The 22,446-nt window shown below is 50.6% G+C and overlaps 1 protein-coding gene across 2 annotated transcripts; it reads right to left on the bottom strand.

Moving 5' to 3' along the window:
• Window positions 1–3,053: 3,053 nt before the first annotated feature.
• On the bottom strand, window positions 3,054–22,049 carry FBXL18 (F-box and leucine rich repeat protein 18). Of its 2 annotated transcripts, XR_005824538.1 has the most exons (6): window positions 21,285–22,049; window positions 20,119–20,319; window positions 17,671–19,211; window positions 14,903–15,121; window positions 10,262–10,460; window positions 3,215–3,344 (listed from the first exon to the last, which is right to left on the bottom strand). XR_005824538.1 is itself a non-coding variant. In XM_040574444.1 (5 exons), exons 1-5 carry the CDS (start codon window positions 21,513–21,515, stop codon window positions 3,188–3,190), a joined length of 2,349 nt encoding a protein of 782 aa, XP_040430378.1. In that variant the 5' UTR covers window positions 21,516–22,044; the 3' UTR covers window positions 3,054–3,187. The 2 variants fall into 2 exon arrangements, 1 of the variants encoding a protein (XP_040430378.1); XM_040574444.1 differs by lacking the exon at window positions 10,262–10,460 and having other exon boundaries at window positions 3,054–3,344; window positions 21,285–22,044.
• Between the last annotated feature and the right edge of the window lie 397 nt (window positions 22,050–22,446).

A 22,446-nucleotide genomic window follows, 5' to 3' on the forward strand; every position in this document is an offset into this window, starting at 1 on the left:
ACCTTGTCGGGGTCAAAGCACGGGCTGCTGCTTCTGCAGTCCCCGGAGCTCGCAGGGCTGATCTGGAGAGCAGCACGAAACGCCAGCAGGGACTGGGAACCCTGCAGAGGCAGCTCCTGCGAGAAGGGCACCTTTGGTAATTGAATTCATTTATTTTAAAATGCGGGCAGCGGCATCAGCAGGCTCAGAGATCGCCTCGTTAGGTGCTTACGGATAGCAGGGGGAGATTTCCAGAGAGGTGGGGACAGAAACCAGGGGAAAGGGGGAGAATTTCTTATTAAATAAAAGCAAAACACCAGTCCCTCCGTTCTCCTCTCCCCCTCGAACGCTGCACGCCGAGCCTCGGCGCTGAGTGGTCTCCGAGCCCCATATACTGCTCTGCTCTGAGCATATGGTGCTGTGTTTAATAGCCTGGCTCTGCCAATCGGGGACTATTAGGGTGGGTTCTTTTTCCCAGTGTAAATGTTGCAGAATATAAATTGTAATTAACACCGATGCCAAAATAGCACTTAGAGAAAATAAGCACATTATTAACATCTGGTGAATCCTGCCTGGAGTGCAGAAGCAGCGGAAATTCTCACTCACCATAAGAGAATTTGTAGCAGGGATAGGGAGCGGTGGCCCACAGTTGGGGAAGGAGCTTTTAGCTCCTTATCGCTATTTGTGGTGCTCTCTTTACCACCTGTGGGTGACCTTTCCTACCCCCGATCAGAGCTGGTAGCGTTGGCATCAGGACTTTTGACCCGTTTGCAGGAATACGGATGTCTAAACATCGTACTCCAGGCAACAGGATAACGGTGCTGTAAAACATGCCCGGTCGTCTGCCCCAGCCTAGCGGGACAGAAGGCAGACAGGCATCGCCCTGCCGAGCAAAGGATCCCAGTGCTGCTTGTCTCATCAGGTCGCTCTAACCCCCAGGGCCACAGGGTTAGCCCCAGCACTAAGCACCAGGCTTTTTCTGCACGCCGCTGTCCCCCACCTCAGATTTTCCAGCGGACAGCAACAAGAGCCCTGGCAGCTCTGCCAAACTCTCCCTGGTGCTGCAGCGTGCAGGTGGAGGGGAAATCCCTGTTCAGGATGGGGACAGCCTTTCTCCTGCTGTGCACGTACCAAACAGGTCCCCTTAGGTATTAAGAGAGCTGGCTCCATACCCTCAGCCTCCCCTCTACCCTGCCCTGAGGCTAGAGGCACAGGAGGAGACAACAGCGTTGGTATTGCTTCACGCTGCTTGCTGCCTAACCCCCATCATTTATTCCAAGAAAGAAACCTGGACGAAAACCAGGCAGAGCTGAAGTGGCCTGAACTGGACAGAACAGCGACTCGCGTGCCTGCCAAGAAGTCCATCTGATTTGCTAAAGTGTGGGAGGAGGAAAAAAAAAAAAGCTGTTGGAGAGGGAGAGAGGGATTCAAACAGCCGAGCGATGTGACAAGAGGTAGAAAGAACGGCCTCGCTGGGAGAGCAGGAGAGAAAACAGTGGCGGGATGCCAAGGAGAGGGAACCAGCCTGCTGCACGCACCAGCACGGCGTCCTGCCTGCGGCACTCACCGCTGCTCCACGAGCACTCGGGGCTGGGCTGCAGGAAGATGCAGCTGCTCCCGGAGGAGCACGGACCGGCCTCGGTACCGGCTGCTGGTGAGGCAGAGGCTGCTGCTGGTGGAGGAGGGAGAGAAGCTGAGGGCAGGCAGCAAACACGCGCAGGGTTAGTTTTAGCAGTGCCCAGATGTTTGATAGAAGACTTACGTTATCCTGCTCATCAACACCATAATCTGTCCAAGCATAGGTTGCTGCAGCCTGGCTCAAGATTTACACCAGCAAGAGATTTCCAGCACATCCGACTGATGGGGAAGTAAGGAGGGAAAAATCCTCCAAAGCTGCGAGATGCTTTTTGTCCTCAAATCTGTCCCACCAAACCAGGCTTCCTATGAACCGCTGATCACAGAGGAGCATTTGGGAGGTGGCACCCTGCACAGAAAATGCTGACAAGGAGAGGGGGACGTCACCTTTGGACGACACTGGGACTCCCCAGAAAAGCACTGCTCAACACGAGACCGTGTTTAGGAGGTAACAGGTGGAGAAGTTAAACAGCTGCAGGTGAGAGCTGCTTTGCAGAGGACCTACCCACTGCTCTACCACAAAATACTCCAGCAAAACAGAAATTCGACTGCCGCCCAGCACCGTCGCTCCAGGAATTCACAACCCGGCTTTTGGTTCAGCTGTCTGATGCTTTCAAAAGTGCTCGGTAAATAAGGCAATATGAAAGTGATCCAGACCACTACTGATGCCTGAGGAAGTTCTGTGGAGCAGAGAAGCTGAAATGAAGTCACACTGTGAAAATACTTGATAACGTCTCTAAAATTAGCATGAGCTCAAGACATGGGACCTAAGGACAGAACCGGCACACTACATTCCCATCTAAACAGCAAGACAGACGGCATTTCGATCAGACAGGAGCCTCAGCTCATTCGCTGCAGGCTCCATCTACCCTAGGACAAGGATTTCCAAAACAGCTGAGAGCTTCTTCCACCAGGCCCACTGATGGAAACCGTATCAGCAAGAGCATACCGCGGTCAAGGTGCTAATAACCTGGAGTTGTTACTCAAAAATTAAAAAGAGTCCTCGTGGTACTTCTCAATCAAAAGACCGTTAAATATCTGTGGTTGCATGTGTGCGTGTGACTACAACTGCGCATCTGTAACATAGGAAAGATGCGATGCGTTCCAATGGAGCAACACATCTGGGCCTCTTAGCTGTCTCAGGCTTTCTACTTTGCCAAAAACAGACCAAAGCGACGGATGATTTCCACCAATATCACGAATCACGCCGCCAAAGTACACAGGGGCCCTTAGGAAACACACCAGGCGACACGGGGGGAAGAGCGTTATTACGTCAGGTTCTCTTACCTTAATCTTCAGGAAGGTAACCAAGCAATTCATTATTAACCACAAGGAAACACTCATCACATTCCAGAAGCCTTTGAGACAGGCTTTTCAGATGCAAGCGCTATCCAGTAGATGTTTCCCCACTGCGAAGGAACAGCTTTTTTTTTTTTTTATTTTGCAATTGCACCTACTTAAAGTGATTGTACAGCATCCAGCGAGGTGGCCAGGAGCTGAAGATGGGGAAATCCAGGCCAAGGAGAAGCTACTTCACGTGTTCCCTCCAAGCGTCCTTGCCATGCTGCGCCAGTCACCACCACAGGTTGGGGGGTTCTTCGGCCACTCTGCTTTTAAACAAGGTAATTTCATCCAAGTGCCTCATGGGGACATCTCTGATGACCTCCGTCAAGTCCTCGTGAAGCAGAGGGAAAATGACGACATTTAACGCGGGGCGGTCCGCCTGGAAACTAAATCAGACACAGGTTATTAGCCAGGAGGAATACTAATTCTCTGGTGAAACAGAAGGGGATTGAGTGGATAAAAACCACGCGGTGGGGGCAAGGAAGGGTGCTCAGAGGGGGCAGGGGGGCAGCTGGAAGTCAGGGTCTCCCTCTCTCCTCTGTGTGTGTCGTTGGGGAGCACAGGCTGGGCTTGCACCCTTTCCAGAGAATCTGTTGAGCTGACACAAGCTTGATGTGAAGAGGGAGAAAAAATTTAAAAAAAAATCACAATGTACTGGTATTCTGAGATCCCAGCTGAGCAGGGTACCCAGTGACACCAATTTAAACCACCTACAAACCAGCAGCAAGTTGCAGGGCTGTTAAAAAAAAAAAAAATCAGGCCAGAGCAGTGCCGGGCATTCCCTCAGGGCCGAGTGTGGGATCATCACTTCAGGCTCCGTTGTTCTGCATGCAGAGTCTGCACTCTGCAATTAGAGCACAGGCAAGTTTAGAAAGCTCAGATCTGCAGATAAGCATTTAAGAGCGCACACACACACACACACAGCCTCCTGTTTAACACAAGTGGCAGAAACCTGTCTTAGCACTACGTGAGTTTGCCCCCAACACGTGTAAGTATCCCTCTTTGCCACTTGAATTCTGGGTCCGTTTCTAAATCCACAGCCCCAGTGGTTTTGTCTCCTCTTCGAAAAACCTGCAGGCTCCTCCTGTCCTCCCAGCTCTTCTTGCCAACATCCCTCTGCTGGGTCTGGTGCGCACACTGAGAATCCCAGACCCTGCAAGGGAGAGGCCTGATATGACAGCATGAGAGAGGAGCAGCAGAGGAAGAGGACAGCAAGAACTAAAGCCATTTATACAATGCATAAAGAGCCATATAAAAAAGCCCAAGACCCTATTAAGCAAGTACACTGCATAACAGCAGCCCAGTAAGAGAACGTGGGAGAAGAGAAATTGCATTGCTCAGGGTAGCACAACAAAAGAGTTCAGTCTCTTAAAGCTAAGGGGGAAGGAAGTTATTCTATAGCTTAAGGGCTACACCCTTAAGATTAAAACACTTGTGACTATTAGCAGCGTGCCACCAAGCTGTTTCCAGTGAACCGTGTGACAAGGGCCAGCTCGGTGTCACTCTAATGGAGGCAGAGTCAAACTGGCAGCATCAGTCCCTCGAGGCTAAAAGGAGTTGTGTTGGGTCGAGAGAAGGGATGGCTGCTAAACAAGCTCCTCTTACTCAGATGTGTGTCTGAAGCTCATCTTTAGCACTGAGACGGACAGGTTTCCCTCCAGCAGAGGAGATGGCTGGCGATTTGGCTGCTGGAAACACACGGGAAAATCCCAAGTGCTAGCAGTACAGACAGCTGAAGAAAAGGCTACAGGAGGCTGGCATTTCCTGGGAGACAGCAAGGATGTTTCCGTGCACAAATGATTTGGAGTAGAGCTGCCAAAAATGTTGCATAGGGATTCCCATACCGAGTTCAGCTGCTTAGCCCTGGTGGGTTAAATTAATTTGCCTGAGCCTAAGTAGCCGCAGGAGTAAGGATTTCCAGCAACAGAACTACCTGGGGCAATTTTCTATCTTTCTGCATCACAGACTGCCCTTCATGCCTCACGCCTAAGGGCTGGCAGAAAAGGACACCGCTCCTTGGGAGGATCTTGAGGCCTGGGTAGGAGCTGAGCAGTTTCTTACTTCCCCAGCACTACAAGAAACCAAGCAGCAAATCATCGTTGATCCGGGAGGCAGTTGGTAAAGTCTGCGGTGCAATTACATAAAATACAGCAAACGTCTATTTGATAGTCCCTCCTCTGCCTCAGCTCTTCATGTTCCTTATCCAACACCACAGTCCTGCGGAGAAAATCACGTTAATAGCCCGAGTTTACTGAAGTTCAGCTAGGAAGAAACAGCGATCTTCACGAGATGCAGCCTTCCTGACCGTAACCCCCCCCCCAGGCAAAGAAACCTCTGCTTCTTTCTTTGTATATAGGCACTCCCAAATCAGATCTGCATGCTGCCTTCTCACCATATACAAAATCGTAGTTTATAAGCAGCCCTTACATGTAGCTATAAAAACAAGAACCTAGACAAGTTTACACGACAATCTGCCACCACGACAACTGAAAAACCCCAACGCAGTAAGTATACCTTCCAAAGAGGCTGGGTTTATAGAAGAGGTTTGAACTTGATCTTAAAAAAAAAAAAAAAAAGGGGGGGGGAAAAAAGAAAGCTTTGTGATTTTCTCTCCCCCTCAACAGGAAGCTGTACGTTACTGCAAACCTTGTAAATTCCATACCCCAGCAAGTTGACGCCGGAGAATTCTTTCCATGTACAATTTGCGTGATTTAAGAAAAAAAGAATCAAATGCACATGGCTCGCTATTATTCTCAGCTAAATGTGCGTGCAAAGCCTCTCCTTTAACTGCCTGTTAAAAAACACCCTGATTTTAACGAGCAGCTGTCATAATGTTAAACTGGGATTAGCAGTTCCCAAAAGCAGACTCCCTCCGCAACCTATGCTCCTTTAGTCCATCCCCGGAAGGCAATTCCTTTCTTCGTACACCTGTCCAGGTGGGCTAGATTAAGTGAGAAGCACTTAGAGCACTAGTTCGAAAGGCCCCGGGCGCGGGGAGGAGATAACAAGAAGGGGAAGAGATCGAGTTAATGAGTTGCAGAACAGCTCCTGTAATCTTCTTGACGGTTCTTCCTCATTCCACACCTGGATGGACTTCAAACTGGATCTACCCCTGCAAGCGCGTGGCTTGTAAAATGAAAACCTGAAGGACGGAGAGGGATGTCGACCTGGGGAGACAAAAGAACTGCAGTTCCAGGCATGAAACCCTGCTTTTTTCCGAGGGAAAGAAGCCAAGGATACGCTTACTTGCTCTCTCCTACAAAACCTCCAGACTAAACTCATCATGATTAATTAAATGAAAGCAAGTTTTCTAGGCAACTGACTAGCAGCCTCTTCAAAACATGTCCTTTAATCAGAAACAACCACTGGGATAACAAAGAAAATACCCCCCCTGCACACACATTTTCCAGCCATAGCCTCTGGTCCAGCAGACACAACACCAAACCAACATCCAGCAGCAGGAACTTTTACAAGGAGGTCTCTGAAGAATCCCAGTTGGGATCTGGACACTTTGTGGGCCTGGCTGCAGCAGCTGGCTGGAATCATCCACGGAGCTGAAAAACAGATATCAAAGTGTAGCCTGCTTCATACATTCCTCCCGGCATCAACGCTGGTGTAACATCACACTACGGTCAGACCTTGAACAGGCTGCACGTAGCTGAAAGGGTTAACGGCGCTCGGTTATTTGCCTCCAAAATTATCCCAGAACAGGTGTGGACTGGACACAGGAAGGTTATTTTCAAGTGAACAGCTTGGTAAATAGCCTACCACTACGGTCTCAATTACCTCCAACCAGCGTGGCAGGATGCAATATGTAGGTCAGGGACAAAGTCAAAAAGAAAGGGAAAAAGTCTAGAGCAAGGTCCGCACTTTAATCAGATTTCCGCAGTTTTAGCGAGACAAAAGAGTCACTCCCCGGAATGCAGTTATCTCCTGGCAAACACTCCCGGTGTGTGCTTTCAGACAGCTCTTTGGAGAGGAAGCCAATGAGTCCCCGAACTCCACCTGCTGATACGGCCAAAGGGCAGCCCAAAGCTGGAGGAAAACCTCAGCAGGCAGCCCGCAGCCGTGGGTTGTGCCCCGCTGTATCTGTCCGCACCACAAATGCCCAGAAGATGACAGCTCTGCTACCTTAGGAGCTGCTCAAACTTACCTCCTCTTACTCCTAAGGATGGGAAAAGGCAGTGTTTGGAACGGAAGGATGTAGTTCCCCTTGCGATTTCCAGAGAAACCTAAGAAAAGCCCTGTGCTAAATTCAGATGCTTCGGCACATCCCACTTCGCAACTGCTGGCAAGGTGGCGAGGGCACGCGAGGTGGTGTAATTGAGCACTGGCAACAAAAGAAACTCGCCCCAGATAAAACGAGGAAATACGACGCGGCGGGAGTGGATGGAGGCCAGATTTTTAGACTCCACAAACTGAGATAAGCTCATGGGAAAAGAGGCTCTAGAAAGGAAAAGTAAGGAAGGAAACCGGGAGAAGCTTGATTTGGGGGAACAAAGCAGAGGGGACCGAGCAGACCTGGACTCTGGTTTGCACGACTCGCTGCAGCAACTGAATCTCTGCTGCAGCCACATATCCCCTCCCTCCTCTTCTTAGACTTCACACATGGGCTGGAGCGTTGCTTCCATCAGGAGCGAGCTTCCCAAGGGAAAAGAACGCAGACCGGCTCACATTTTGCCCTGCGCACAGCTCTTCCACCCGCACGCACAAAACCCCTGTTAATCCTCCGCCAGGCACGGCGCAAGTTTGTTTTTGCTGGAAGACTGACTCGCATCGGGGAGCTCAAGTGTGGCATCTGTCTTGGAAGCTTCAGCCAACGTACCTGAGCCAGGCTGGAAACTCCCATCCCCGAAGCACGGCGTGGTGGAAGGGAGGAAGCGGCAGGGCAAGCGGGAGCAGCTGCCGAGGGACATGACCCAAGGGGACATGACCCAAGGCACAGCCAGGCACTTCGCTCTTCTTTGCGGGAAGGCCAGGCGGACACTTCGGGTTTGTTCCGCCAGTTGTGCCCGGATCTCAGGTCCAGGGAACTGCAGGAGCTCTCTCCTTATTGACAGCGACTGCCAAGGGCATAAAACGGAGCTTTTTTTTTTTCTGCCAGGCACACCAAAGGGGCTGCGGGTGGGATTCCCCCAGGCACCTCCTCTGTCAGCCGGGAGCATCCTTGCCACCCAGCCGGCCCCCGAAGGGCTCTCAAGAGGGGCAGAAATGCCCACAGTGAGCCATTTCCAACCCTGCAAGAGCACTGGTGTCGTGCAGACTCCATCTTCTAATCCCAGAAACACACTTCTGAAGTCCCCTAGGAAAGCAGTTGTGACTCCTCAGGTTGCTTCCAGCTCCACACAAGGAGATATTTCCCCCAGAGAGCGTTTCCACTCACCGTGAGCCCCATCAGTCCAGCCTCCAACCCGAGAAGGGGCACAGACGGGACTCTGGAAGTCAGTGGCACACAGCTCTGCCACCAGCTCCAACGCAGCATCCCCTGCCACCGCATCGTGTCCCGGACAAGAGGCGACACACGCCAGATGCACCCCACGAGTAGAGGGGAATTACCTCTGTGCACCGTGGTTTCCCTCTGTAAGGCACGAATGGCACTCCACCACTTCTCCCGGGAGCTGAGGTTTGTCAGAAATGCTTCCAGACTGGGCTTCTTACGTTATTTTGCCAGCTGAACTCTGCATCAGTCAAATGTGACCGGACAATTAGAGAGGGAGGGAACGAGAACCCAAGGAGCGACGCCAGAGCACCCAGGACACGTCCTAGGGGAGTGCTCTGCCAGAGCAAGCTGAAAGTTATTTCCTAATCTCTTCCACAAATTAAAAAGCAACTGCAGTAACTGCTCAATTAGATTTATTTTACTATGGAAATGCTTTAAAGCTGCAGTTAATGCTTCCGTTCAGCCTTTTACACCCATGCGAGGAGAAGGCATGACGGTGCTACTCCAGTTTTATTTCCCAGCCAAGTGAGAGAGGAGGGCGCTGCCTGAAAGCCACTTGGTGCACAAAGCGATCTTCCCCCGAGGAGGTTTTCGGGACTGAATTCCCTTCGAAACACGCGAGCTGGTAGTTGGAACGAGTCATTCGGGTTAGCCACAGGAATGCATTTAAGAAGGGGCTATGTTAGTACCCCCCCAAAAGAAGATACACAAATACACCAGGCTGGGGGTGGCCCCACGAGCTGTGCTGGCTTGCGAAGTATTCGAACCCACCCTTAAACAACATCCCTGGCAGAAGCAGAGGTGTCGGGGCCACACCCCGAGCAGAGTCAGCCTTCGCCAAGCCCGCCAACGAATTCTTGGGTAAGGCGAGCTGACAAGGATGCAGTTTGTTATTCAGCCCATGACGGAATGATTCAGGGGTTTCTAAGAGCAGGAAATGAAACAGACAATGAAAGCTGGAGCAGGATGCTAATGATTCACTCCGCCAGCCCAGCGATACATTAAGTCTTCTGCAATCAGACGCGGGGACTGAGCCCGCAACATGCTTAGGCTAGCGGAGTGGGATTGGCAGCTGCCGCGCCAGCTCCGGGATCCAGGAAAGCAGCACTGCACCGAGAGGGACTTTTTCAAGGTCAGAAGGAAGAGACGGTGGTGAAGGGAAGCAAAAACCAGCATGGAAATCTCAAATAAGCCCCGGGTGGTAATACCAGCTTTTTGCAGCGCCGACACAACTGCAGCAGGATGCTGGAGGGCTTTGCAGAATTCAAAGATGAGCTCGCACTCCCCGACTGCCCTAGCAGCCCCCTCCCACCCCATCCACAAGTGGAGAGGAACACCAAACAGGGCTCTTCTGAGGCTGAGCCCACGGTGAGAATCCAAACAAGGAGAATAAATCGGTTGGCTAGAAAAAGAAACTGCAGGGGCTTTCAGAGCAATAGCAACAAGGTGTGGGGGGACACACTCAGCACTGATGTGAGCAAAAATTCATTTGCAATAGTTTAGTCCTATGCTAAATGCCAGGAGAGGGTCTGGCTCGCTCAGCATTTTCCAAATACTCGGTTTCACCCCCCAGCTCCCACCTGGAAGCCCCGTTTCTGCAGCTGAACCCCAGGAGGGTGCTGCAGCCCTGCAGCGAGCAGCACGGCTGTCACAGCCACGCAGGGCACCGGAATCAGCAGCTGAAGGAAAGGAGAGATCCAGCCAAGGGTTTCACGTTTTAAAAAAAAAAAAAAAAGCATTTTATGAATTTTTCCCTGCGACAAACGCTTGAATAGTAAGATTAATTCAGATTGAAATAGCTATTCCTGGAAAGTAGCAGGAGTCCTATTGTGAAAGTCACATCAAACTAATCGCTGCTCACACCTGACGCTGGCAGAAGTAGGAGGGCTAAGTTAATATTTCTCTTCCTCCACATCTTAGATCCCCAGAACAGGCAGATTGTCCTAAAACATTAGAATTCTCTGCACTTCCCAGCACCGGTTAACCCTCAGTCATCCAGATCCCGAGGCGTGGCATTACAGAGGGACTTTGCAGAGCCATTTGCTGCAGACAGGTAGCCGGCCTGGCGAGGGAAACAAAGGCACAGAGCTTGAGCTAGGGCTGCCAGCCCTCAGGGGATGCTGCACCAGGATCCCACCCTCTGTCCCCTCTCCCAACAGCTACCAGATCCCTCCCTGCCTCCGGGAGATGTGAGCAGGCGAGCCAAGCTACCCACCCAGCTCCCCAAAACACACTTGAGCTGCCCCCCAATCTTTCGCTTTCTGACCACGCCATCTTCCACGGCTTCCAAATTCTCTTGAATTGCACTTCTCTAAGTCACAACTCACCTCTACGCCTTGACACTTTTCCCTTATGTATGAAGAATCCCTAATGCTCTGAGGCTTTTCGGTTTGCTTTGTGGTGGGTTTTGTTGTTTTCTTTTAAATTTAACTGTTGCTTTCTCGATCTTTTCCAAGGCGTTTTTCCAAGGACTTCTCGCAGGCTTGTATTGTCTGGTACTGCAGAGTCCTTGAAATCACTACAATGATAGGAGCTATCTAAACCCTTAAGCTAAAACCAGAAAAATTCTAAAGGAACACACTGGAAAATAAAATCTGTCCTTGAGGCCAAGGGGACATTTGCCAAAGCATTTCCCATCCCCTCTTCCAGCCTATTTTCTGCTGGCAAGCTCCGCCAGGAGAGCAACTTGTGCACATTTGTGCGGTGCCCGCTGACCGCGCCATGCAGCAGCGCAATGCTGAAGCCATCCAAATTCCTTTTCCCGCAAGATTTTTGGGGCAGAGAAATACAAGCGTATAAACGCGATTATTTAGCATGCAACACATCAGGACAGAGTAGCGGGACACCTTCCGTAGGTCACAGCTCCATCTACTGACTACTTCACAAAATAACAGCGTGAAAACCCTCGGGGAAAGCTGCTTGAAGCAAGCCCCCTCCTCTTACCGCCTGGTTAGACCGACTTGGAGCTCCCTGCAACCATTTAGAAAGAATCCCAGCACTGCAGCTCTGCCCAGAAGGAAGAAAACCTCTCGTTTCAAGGAATTTTCTTTGCACAGAAAAAAATAAGGGGTTACACTTGGAGCTTCAACCGTGGGTCCTGGCACTGTGGTATTTTAGTGGGTTGGAAGTGACGCTGCAGTGGGTTTAACAGAAGAGTTATTTAAGCGAAGACAGCACATGCTTTTAGCTAAGCACTCTGGCAAAGTTAGGGTGCAAGCACAAAAAGGAAAACACTGTTGTTAGATCCGCTGCTATCTGAAGTACGGCGGCAGCTGAGCACCATGTGATGGGGAAAGAAACGTCATTTTACAGAGAAACTGTGAGCCGAGACCAGTGTGGTATGTGAAATCTGAGGCAGATCAGGGGAGTGGACACGGCTCACCCAGGCCGCATGTCCCTCTCTAATCACTGGGCCCTCCTCATGTGCACGGAGGATGTCCCCGAACCATAAAGATGATTACCCCTCCCCTCCACATAGAAGAAAAAAGAAAGAAGAACACTGCAATGATTTATCTGCCCAGAGGGAAACCGTCTTCTCCAAGGCTCAGAGGAGACCTTGCCCTTGCAAGCCTCTTGTTTGCTGATGAGGGCTCCAGACGAATTCTCTTCCGCTTACTGTGCTCCGTTGCAAAAGAGGCAGGACTGAATCAGAGGCTTTTTACGGACTGAAACACAAGAACTAACCTCTCTGAAATAGCAGCGAGCTTCAGCCAGAAGACTGCCCACAGGAAAGCTGGGGAGCACAAGGCCTAGTTTAGAGCTGTCACGAGGCTAAAAGGCACGAGAACAACTTTCTTTGCAGGCCAGTAGAGCAGAAATAGATAATATCATCCTATCTTACGGACAATGGGAAGAGTTTGAGAATCTGCTCAGGCTTTAAGCCATCGGTGTGGAGCGAGAGGGTCAACACCTGAGCTCCCATCACCGCAGCCTGTGCACGCGCCACCTTCCAGCACAAGTCTGTGGTAGAAACCGGTCTGTTCTCCCCAAATCGGTCCCAGCCTCTTCTGTGAGCCAAAGCCTCCTGTGAATCCACATCTGAAAAAGAACTGCACGGCACTGGATGGTATTTTCAAGCCCTCCGAGCCCTATCACCTGCAGCAAACTCCTGCATATGCCCAGCCCAAGGGACCCCCTTGCTCCCATTTCTTCTTTCTGGAGGCGTTGGGAGAACGGGGGTAATTTCAGCCCTATCTTTGTCCACAAGCTGCAGTCACTTGGCTGCTCTCAGCCTAAACAAGATCACCTCTGCAGCCCCACAACAGGAACTCTGCCCCGCAGTGGGACCTGAGGAATACAAACCCATTCCCCCAGCTCCAAGGGAGGAGAGCAAAGAAGCCTTCCCTGCTCTCACCTCCTCCTTCCCACTCATCCCTCATGTTTTCCCTGCACACGCAGCATCTGCACACATCCCTCCCCCCAAAAAAATAAGAAAAAAAAAAAGAAAAGCCACCTTCTTTTGTTCTGGCACAGGATATCTAACTTCAAACTTGCTGCCCGACGGGCCCTTCCAATTTCAAGTTTGGATTAAAGGCGTGCGAGCAGCACCTTCTTACAGGAAGCCACGCAGTATGAACTAGAGCCTTTTCCACAGGTTAAAGTTATGAACTAGCTCGCTCAAGGATTTTACTGCACGTCTCTTTGCCCTCGGAGCAGCAGATAAAACGCAGTCAAGAGAAAGTCAATTCCTGACCCCCATCTGGAGGGGCATTTACGCAAGGACGAGAACAGGATCGCTGGGAAAATCACGTGGTTAAAGGCTCGCTGATGGCTCGTGGAAGACCCCAGGCTTTGCTTACACATCATTTTCTGTATTTTGTTCCTTCCGTGTTATTACTGGAGACAGTTGCATGAGAACGGGATCTCTGTTGCTTAGGAGAGCAGCTGCTCCCACTGCTTCTCCTCCTCCTGAAGTCATAATCTTACGTGACATCAAAATCGTTTCCAGAGCCACCAATTAGAATGTCATAGGGGATCATGACTTCAGGTGCAGGATTTGCAGTGGGAGCAGATGCTCTGCTCAGAAAAAAGAACTTCAAAAATTCTGTTTTCATACAAACGTCTCTATTAATAAGATACAAAAGGAGAAGAATAGTACGACAGCCAGAACTGTTGCTAAATATAAAAGCAGTTTTTAACATTTTCATGAGGCATCAGCTGCTCTTTGGAAAGTTCCCAGGGTTTAAATTATTAAGAGGTACAGAATGTAGTGGGAATCCATACACAACAGAGAAAGAGAGGAGGAAGAGACTGCAGAACAGCATTTTTCTGCTCAGTAAGCAGACATTAAAACGTTGGCCAGTGCTGCAATGGCATCTCAGGGAGGAGGGCAGAATAAAAACCAGAAACCGTGGATTCTTGGTTCTTTTTAAGGATCCTCAAAGCACTACCAAAATCAACCCAGGACTGACTTTACAGATACGAAGCCCTGTAAAAATACAAACCCAAGGAATCCCTGTCACATCACAAGGAATTCATATAGGTGTTTCCAAAGTCACTGTCCCAAAAGAACACGGAGCCTTCTAGAGGCTGTAACAAGCAATCCCGTGTGCAGCTCGAGAGGTAGCTGATGTAGTCATAGGCTCTTCTGGATCTGATCCTCGGAAACGAGCCAAGAGTAATAAGTCAGTCTGAAGCTGGAGAAAGGCCGGGGGGAGGAGCACCCCTTAGGACGCAGTGATAACGCCGTGCGATTTGAAATTTTTGTTAGAGCTTAACAGGGCAAAGCAACGGTAGGTGACAAAGAAAACAGATCGAAGGAGGAGAAAATGCCTTATAGAAAAAAAAAAATAATGGGAAGTCTGCTGCATGGGAAATATTTTGTTAGATGACTGCCACTATTAGATTCCAAAATGCCAGGAGTAATTAAAAACTCTCTTTTCAAATGCAGTTCACGGCTCACACAAACGTTTCCCACCACGTGAGCCTCTGAACACTGCAAGGGGCCAAGCAAAATGCATTTAAGAACTGCCAAACGTGCAAAGGCAGTTTGTACCAATTCTTTCCCCCCGCCCCCCGCCGAAGAAAAACCCTTCGCAACAACCCTTTCAAAAGGCTTTGAATTGTACTACCAGGGGATTATCAGTAAGTGACATTTACAAGTGATTAGAGGACGAAGAATTATCTTAGTCACTTGTGGGAAAGGAGGAAAGCTTCAAGGTCAAACCTCTCAGTACTTAAAACGTCGGCAGATGTTTTGTTTACACGAGAAGTGCCATTTGATTTATGATGGGGCTGTACATCCACGACTTCAGCTGAGCCCTGATGGAACCGCAGACAACACGGGTGGGAACGGAATCAAGAATTCGTACAATACCTTCAAATATTTCACTGATTGACTCTTATTAAAATAAGAGGCTATTTCATGCGCCAAGCAGTTACACAGTACCTATTAGCTTCTTAGAACAAGTGCTCCAAGCCGTATAAACCCTGGCAAGCGAGGAAATGGGAGATAAATCTTGAGCAGCTCCAGAAATCCCACATCAACCCCTTTTCCGCACTCACCTCCGGACAATAGACTGCTGGAGGTTTTTGCAGACGGTGAGAGATTCTCCCATAAACATGTGGCACATGATGACCTCAAGGCAGTTGGCCATGAATGACATCACTGCGTCAGACTGCAGAGTCCCGCTCCGGGAGACGATGCAAAGCCGCTGGAGAGAGGAGCAGTGGCTCAGTGCCTGGAAGAACTGGGCGCCCGCGCTGAAGTAGGGCTGTTCCAGCCTGCGGGAGTAAACAGAAACAAGTCAGTGGGCAATTCGGGCTTGGGACGCTTTCAGACAAGAGAGAAGGCGGCACGTTTACAGGGGTTTGGCAAATGGAGCAGCCAACGTCCCCCCACCTGTTCCACCTACACACGTGATGGCTTCTACCTGCTGGTGCCAGCGGCAGGGCACAAAATCCTGGCTTTGCAAGCTCAGACCTCCCGCACACGCTAGCTACGCTCGAACGATGCGAGCTGAAGGTCGGGGGGACAAACACGCAGAAAGGGCCTACGCTGCAGAATGCCAGCGAGTAACCCTGCTTCCGAGAGGTTTCCACAAAAGCACGTTGGGTAAGGCGGGTCCGAAACCTGAGCAGCAGATTGATTCCGGTCTTAGGACAAACACAGCTGGCAAAAGCTGGGCTGACAGCTACTAGCTGATGTGGAGTTAGGGACTTCCAGCCCCAGCGCACCAACCCCTGATCTGGTTAAGCTTTAGTTTACTGCTTAGAGAGAAGCAAGCACGAAAAACTCACAACGTGCACGTGGCGATACGGACCTCGTGCCTCTGAGCCAGCAGTGACCACCCCCAGCCCTACCTGGTCAGAGGATGGGAAAAAAATCGCCGCCACTTTATTGAGAATCGACGCAACCTTTACCTTAAATACTCAGCCCAGGGAGCAGAGATCGGATTTTTCTCTCCTGGATATCCCCAACGAGGGGTCTGTGCTTTAGCTAGCAGCACACCCGAATGCCCCCCCCTTGCAGAAACCAGTTTGCAGGACACAAAACCTGCTCGGGGCCGGCGCCACCAGGAGAGCACATCTGCTCCGAGCGGGTTTACTGCGGGACCTCAGAGCACACGAGACTCCCAGTCATTGGGTCAGCGGGGCCAAGAGCTCTGCCAAGGTTAATCCACCAGGTGGGAACAAGCTGTCGGCCCCAGCCTGATTGGGATAATCTCTGCACAGGCTTTTGTAATATGTGGGGGTATCTCAGCAACTTAATCCCGTTAGTCGATAAATTCTGTTTTAGAGTCTCAGTCCGAGACTGCTGGTCAGTTTACAATGCCTGAAGAGACCCTAACAGCCTACTAGCTCCTTGAGCAATAGCTCAAAGTGAATATTAAGGAAATGGGAAGCTTCTCCAATTTTTCAGCAGCACTACTGGTCCGCTATCAGTTTAGGACAAAGCACAGAAGCCCCTGCAACCTTACAGCAGGTTTCTGGGTTAATCCCTGTAGCTAGGAATACTTGCAATACTGCCTTTCGCTCGCTAGATGACAATGTTGCTTTGGAATAGCTCTGAAACTAATTCTCAGCCTGGAAAGTGGGGAGGGGAAAAGGGGTAGAAGCACCAGAGAATTAGTTAAATGAAAAAAGCGCGTTATCAGGAGTAAGGGCTAAACATTAAAAACCTTTTAAACCTATTTAAAACCTTAGGCTTTGCCCGAGAAACCACGGCAGCTCCCACTGAAACGCCCGGCTGTCACAAGGAGACTCCCTTGCTCATCCTTCGCGGAGGCTGTGCGCTGCCTCCCATCTTCAGCGGTCACAGCCTCCATTTCAGGGGCTCTGGGAGCTGCAGGGCCGAGCTGGGAGAAGCAGCACTGCACGCCCAAGCCTCCCTCCCCACATCTCGGCTCTTCCAAGGGCATTTAGCCTGCTCAAGGATAAATAAATATCCATGCACGTGACCCGAGCCATTAAGCAAGCGAATCTCCAACAGCATCTCTGACAGCTGCTGTCCCTGCGATGAGACCAATGCTCCTCGCCTCTTGCAAATGGGAAGCATTAGACAAGGAAAAACCAAGAGGGGTTTTAGCTACCCCTTCACTGGTGCGACGGCTTAGGATCATGCCCACAAACACCAGTCTCAGCTGACGAGCAATGATTTTAGTCACGCCGTAATTAACTGTGATCACAGGCATGCACCGTGAGAGGATGACCTTGCTTTTACTGTTCTTGGGCATTTTAGACCTGTTTTGTGAATAGATAACGACCAGACCTCACAGGTCTGCCAGTTTCACCAACAGAAACCGATTTGGAGGGAAAAGATAAAATTAAAAAATAAATAACATTTTAAAAAAAGAGAGGTGGTTTTAAAATATAAGCCAAAGGTAGAAAAATATTGCAATAGGGCTCTACGTTATCTAGACATGGTAGGAGTCTCTTCCATCCTGGAAGTTTAAGAGATGTATGTGTACACAAAGTCAAAAAGTCAGCAAAGGCATGTAACATTTAACCTAGCCCTGACAGTTAGCTCCCAAATATGCTGCGTTCACTCTTTCTTATCTAAAAGGAAGGCAGTTGCAGCACAGAGACTTTAAGCACTTAAAACGCTGGTTAAAAGGCATATCCTGAGCCCTCGAGAACAGCACGAGATGCCTTCCTGTGCTCCTCAACTCTGGAAAGAAAATAACCGGTTTTCAAGCCATTACAGCAACTTTTGACCCGTTTTTTGAACGGAGGGCGATCGGAAGAGGAACACTCGCAGTTTTTACACAAACACGCGCTCCATTTCTGGAGCTCCACAAACAAAACGGAGATGTCCGATGGCAGCCCCTCACCTGAGATCTCTCAAGCACTTGCAGTGTTTCAGCATGTCCATGAGAGCAGACATATAGACCACCTTCCCCATCATGCCCAGGTTGGCCAACGAAAGAGTCCGCAAATGCTGGCACTGCAATCCGATGCTAACGAGCCCAGAACCAGTAATAATATTTGGCAGCTGCGCTAAGGTGAGGCTCTGCAAGTAAGTCAATTGGCTAATGGCAGCCACCTCCGAATCCCCCACGCTTTGTGCCCGGACGCAAGGAGGCAACGAGTTCCGAATGGCTGGCTCGTTGCGGGGCATGGCAGAGGAAAAACTGGACCCTATTATTTCCAAGGTTTCCAAAAATCGGAGACTTCCCATCAGAGTCCAGAACACCGAAGACTCTATCTTCTGATTTGCCTGGTCCGTTAAGTTCCTCGGGTACGTCTGTATGCCCACCCTGACTTTCTTTCCAAACGTTTGGGGCGCCGCATTAGACTGCGTGGGAGGCTTTTCCATGTTTGCAGCAACGTCTGTGATGGAACAAACTGGTAGTGCTAGCGAGAGTAGGTGCTTTAGCCTGGACAGAAGCTGGCACAAATGATTCCCTATGCTTTCTGAGCTGTGGTGGTGAGCTGCGGAGAGGTTGAGGTGTCTCAGGTTGCAGCAAGACACTACCAGGCTTTCCAGAATGCTACTGTCAATGTCGTCTTCTGCTTTTCGGAACAAGGACTCTGGAGCCAGACAGTGAACACAGCCACTGAGGTTCAGACTGGTCAAGCTTTTAAGATCCTTCCCACCGTTAATAACTCTCTGGATCAGGTGACCACCAGATAAGGTGCATCGGCTAAAGCTGAAGTAGAAGGGGTTGTTGAACTTCAAGTGTTGCAGGAGCCCTGAGCCGTTAATCCAGGCTTTGGGCAATTGTAAAGCATCCAGGCGTACATTTCGAGCCATGGAGTCCAGGAGGTTTTTAGTGGCTCCGGTCTCAGCGAAACTACCAGGGGCAGAAATAAGGAAGGCGTGCAGGTTCTCAGGTGTCCGATCACTTAGCACCGCCAAGTACAGCCTCACCACCTCCTGATTAACGTAGCCAGGAGCCAGCCTGGCATAGAAGACGCGAAGGTTCTGGTAATGGGGCACGTTGCTCTCACCTACCATTAGCTGCCCGGAGAGCATAAAACCTTCTCGTGAGCGATCAAGGATCTCAAAATAAAGCAGCAGTTTCTCAAGGCTAGTGCAGCACGGAACAACACCGTATGATGGAGTGTAAAGGGTTTGCTTCAATTCCGAGACACGGCTAAGAGTGGCTTTACACTCACTGCTTAGCTGACTGGCATCGAAACCCGGGTTTACATCTATCGCCAGGGAGCGCAGGTGCTGGAGCGCGGACAGCATCTTTGAGAGGCGGAGAGAAGTGATGTGGCACCCAGACAAGTTCAGTTTTACCAGGTTCTTGCATCGTATTACATGATCAATAGTGGAGCTGGGCAGCCAATAGCACCCAGCCATGTTCAGCTGGTAAATCTCTTTTCCGATATCCCTCATCAGTTGCTTCACTTTGTCTTTGTTTACCTGTACTCAAACAAAACCAGATTCAATGAGATATATGGCAAGTGTGCACTGACTCAGTTTCCCATCTGAAGATGGGGATAACACTGGCTAGCACTTAGATTATGTGGTTCATCCAAGGGCCTTAGAACACTAGCACAGCCTAAGAATCATTAAAACACCGCTTAATCTGCCATGCTTTGGCCTCCTAAGATTACCCTTCCTTTAGCTTCTCAGTCTGTGCAGTTCTGCATTACTGACTGTGAGGCCAAAATCTGTCCAGCAGCTGACAGCGGAATGGAGGACAATCGCCATTTTCTAACAGCAAAACTATTTCAGCAGAATTATCTACCTACGGAAACTCAAATTAGAAGAACGCTTTCATTCTCCTTCATCCGCTTTCTTTTGGAAATAAAGAAGAGAAGCTCACGCTTGGCGACACGGTCCTCATAACACGTATCACCCTTCATTCCTAAGCTCTATTTTTGTTACAACTCATATACGTTTTCTGGCTTAGCTGACTGCATGCCTGACAGCAACATGCACAAGTTTTTCTGCTCATATAGATTTCTTTGCACAACAGCATGGAAGATATATTTTGGGAAAATGGTATCTTCATACAACCATAGTCAAAAGCAGCTATAAATGGCAAGTCAAGTTTACTTTCATTTTAGCCTCCAGGAACAGAGAAAATATATAAAATACCATCAGTGAAAACTAACTAAGGGAGCACAGAGCTGTCCTAACAAAGCATTCTGCAAAACAAATGCTTTTATAAAACAGTTTATTGTTTATTTGTTGGTGTTTTTTTTTTCAGAGTTCAAGAGCACGACATTCATGCAGACACACTGAAGTGTTCTATTTCTTGGCATTTTTTCGGAAGTCAGACTTGTCTTCACAGCTAACAGAAGAAGCAAGCTACTCTCCCCACCTTATAGTCTTTCTGAAGTAAAACTGTATGGGTTAGACTCTTGTCAAGGCAAAGCGTTGCGAGTTTCCTGCAGGTTTTCCTGACATTCAGGACAAGGTCTGTGCAAGGGACGTAGCTTAGAATGTGCAAAAGGATCTCATCCGAGAACTCCATCAGGTTGACACCATTATTTTCCTCCTCACTTTCCCCACTTACAAGCTCCTGAAAGAGAAAAAAAAAAAGAAAAAAAAGAAAAGCTACCAGTTCACAGACTTCAGCAAAGCTTGTGAGAAAACGGATACCCTGTGTCTCAGAAGGATTTATAAAGCGAGATTTATAAAGTGAGATAAAACAGAACCACTTGAATCGTTAAATACTCCCACCCGCCTTGAGAAGCCAAAACCTCTCCCTTAAAATACAATACTGAGGTAGTGCAAAACTTCACGCAAAGCCACAGTATCTTCAGTCACTCTTCTGCTGTGGACTGCTTAAGAAATAAAGCATTCACCTTCATTCTTCTTCTGCTACTGATTTTGCAACTGGAAAAGCGTCATTCCCTGATTCTTTCAGAATATAACCCAGCAATCCCTTCCCACATCTTTCCCCTAAGAGCAATCCATTCCAATAACCTTACAAGTTACGTAACTGTTCATATATAATCAAGAAATAATCAACCTGCAGCCCAGTATCAGACTACCCCAGCTCTTCTGCAACACATCACGCCGTAACTGTGCCAAACTTTGATCACCGATGGCTGTGCTCCCCTCAAGCACCCCTTTTGCTCCCTCACCCCACGATCCCTCCATCACCACCCAAGAGGCCCCTGCCTGGCCCCCAGCCCACCCCATCGCACCGAGGTGGTGGTTTTGGACTTAAACCCTGCTTTTAATGAAGCTCGAGTGGAAATTAACGCAATGCCAGCCCCTACAGGGGAAAGGGGTGCTCTGGTGCCACGTCGCATCACCCAGAAAACCCCTCAGAGCATCCCTACAGGAAGGCGACTCCTCAGGACCAGGTGCTCAGCCCAGCCCCGCGGGGAGCCCCCTCACCCCCGGGGCCGGCTCCAGCCCTGCTCACCTCACCCCCCAACCCCTGAGGGGAGCCCGGCTTCCCCCATCCCGGGGCCGGCCGCGGTTAACCGGCGCTCGGAGGGACGGAGGACGGGGAGCAGCCCCTCCACACCTCACCTCTCCACAGCGGAACATGGCGGCGGCCCCGCCGCACCGGGCACCGCTCAAACCCGCCGCCTCCCGGCCTGGCTCGCCGCCGGCCCGGCCGCCGCACGGTTCTTCCGGCGCTGCCATGACCCGGCTTCCGCGGCTCGCCACTCCTCCGCCGCCCCGCGCCGCCATCTTGAGGCGGGAGCGCGGGGACGGCGCGGCCGCCGCCCGGCGCCATCTTGAGCGCGGCGCCGCCATGCTGGGGGTGGCGGCTGGGCGCTGCCCCCCTCACGGAGGGTGCGGGGCTCGGGGCTCGGTCCCCGGCTTGCAGGGCTCGGCCCTGAGGTTAAATTAAGCACGGTCCCGCTGCATGCAGCGGGTTTCTTCACTTCTGCCTGAGTCTGGTGGTGCTGAGGTGTCGGGAGCCGAGCGAGCAGGGCAGCCTCTCGGTGCCTCCTCTCGGCCTCCTCCGCCACCTCAGCGGCTGACTCACGCCAGGCCCGCGCCCCACGAAACCTTGAGGCTGCTCCCAGAATGAAAATCCGCCCTGCGCTGAGCCGTGACTCAGCCGGCAGCAGCGTACGGGGCACAGAGGGCTTGGCCGGCCACCCCAGCGGGGTATTTTGCAGCCTCCGGGGCATTTGCTGGATTAGTGCCCTGCTCTTCAGTGCAGGCAGTGGGCAAATGATCATGTCCCATAGTGTTTTTGTCCATAGTGGTTTTGTAGGCTGGGAGCAGCTTGGGGTGACACCCGGAGCACAAAAGGACTTGATCCTAACAAGCGGGGGGGGGGGGGGGGCGGGGCATCACTACTACCCCTTCCCTCCAAAGCACCCACCCTCACTACAAAACCCTTATATAAACCAGCTGGCTTCAGCCTCACTGGTCATTTATGCAATGAACGTAACCTGGGCTCTGACGAGGCTGAATCTCCTCACCCTGGCAGCAGGTGTGAGGCAAATTCCACACAGGGGGGCCGTGCAGAAGTCACCCGGGGGTGCTGCAAGCGCAGCCATTGCATAGAGCAACGTCCACTGGGACCAGCTGGCTCAGCACTCCTGCTGTTAGCTCCTCTTCCCAAATCTCAAGTACAGACAGGACTAGAGCGCTGGAATTTCCAGTTACGTGTGTGCTTGGGGAATTTTGTTCATAGAAAATGTGTTTTAAAGATGACCCACAAAGGAAGATG

The sequence above is a fragment of the Cygnus olor genome, chromosome 15 (assembly GCF_009769625.2).
Source record: "Cygnus olor isolate bCygOlo1 chromosome 15, bCygOlo1.pri.v2, whole genome shotgun sequence".
NCBI classification, from domain to species: domain Eukaryota; kingdom Metazoa; phylum Chordata; class Aves; order Anseriformes; family Anatidae; genus Cygnus; species Cygnus olor.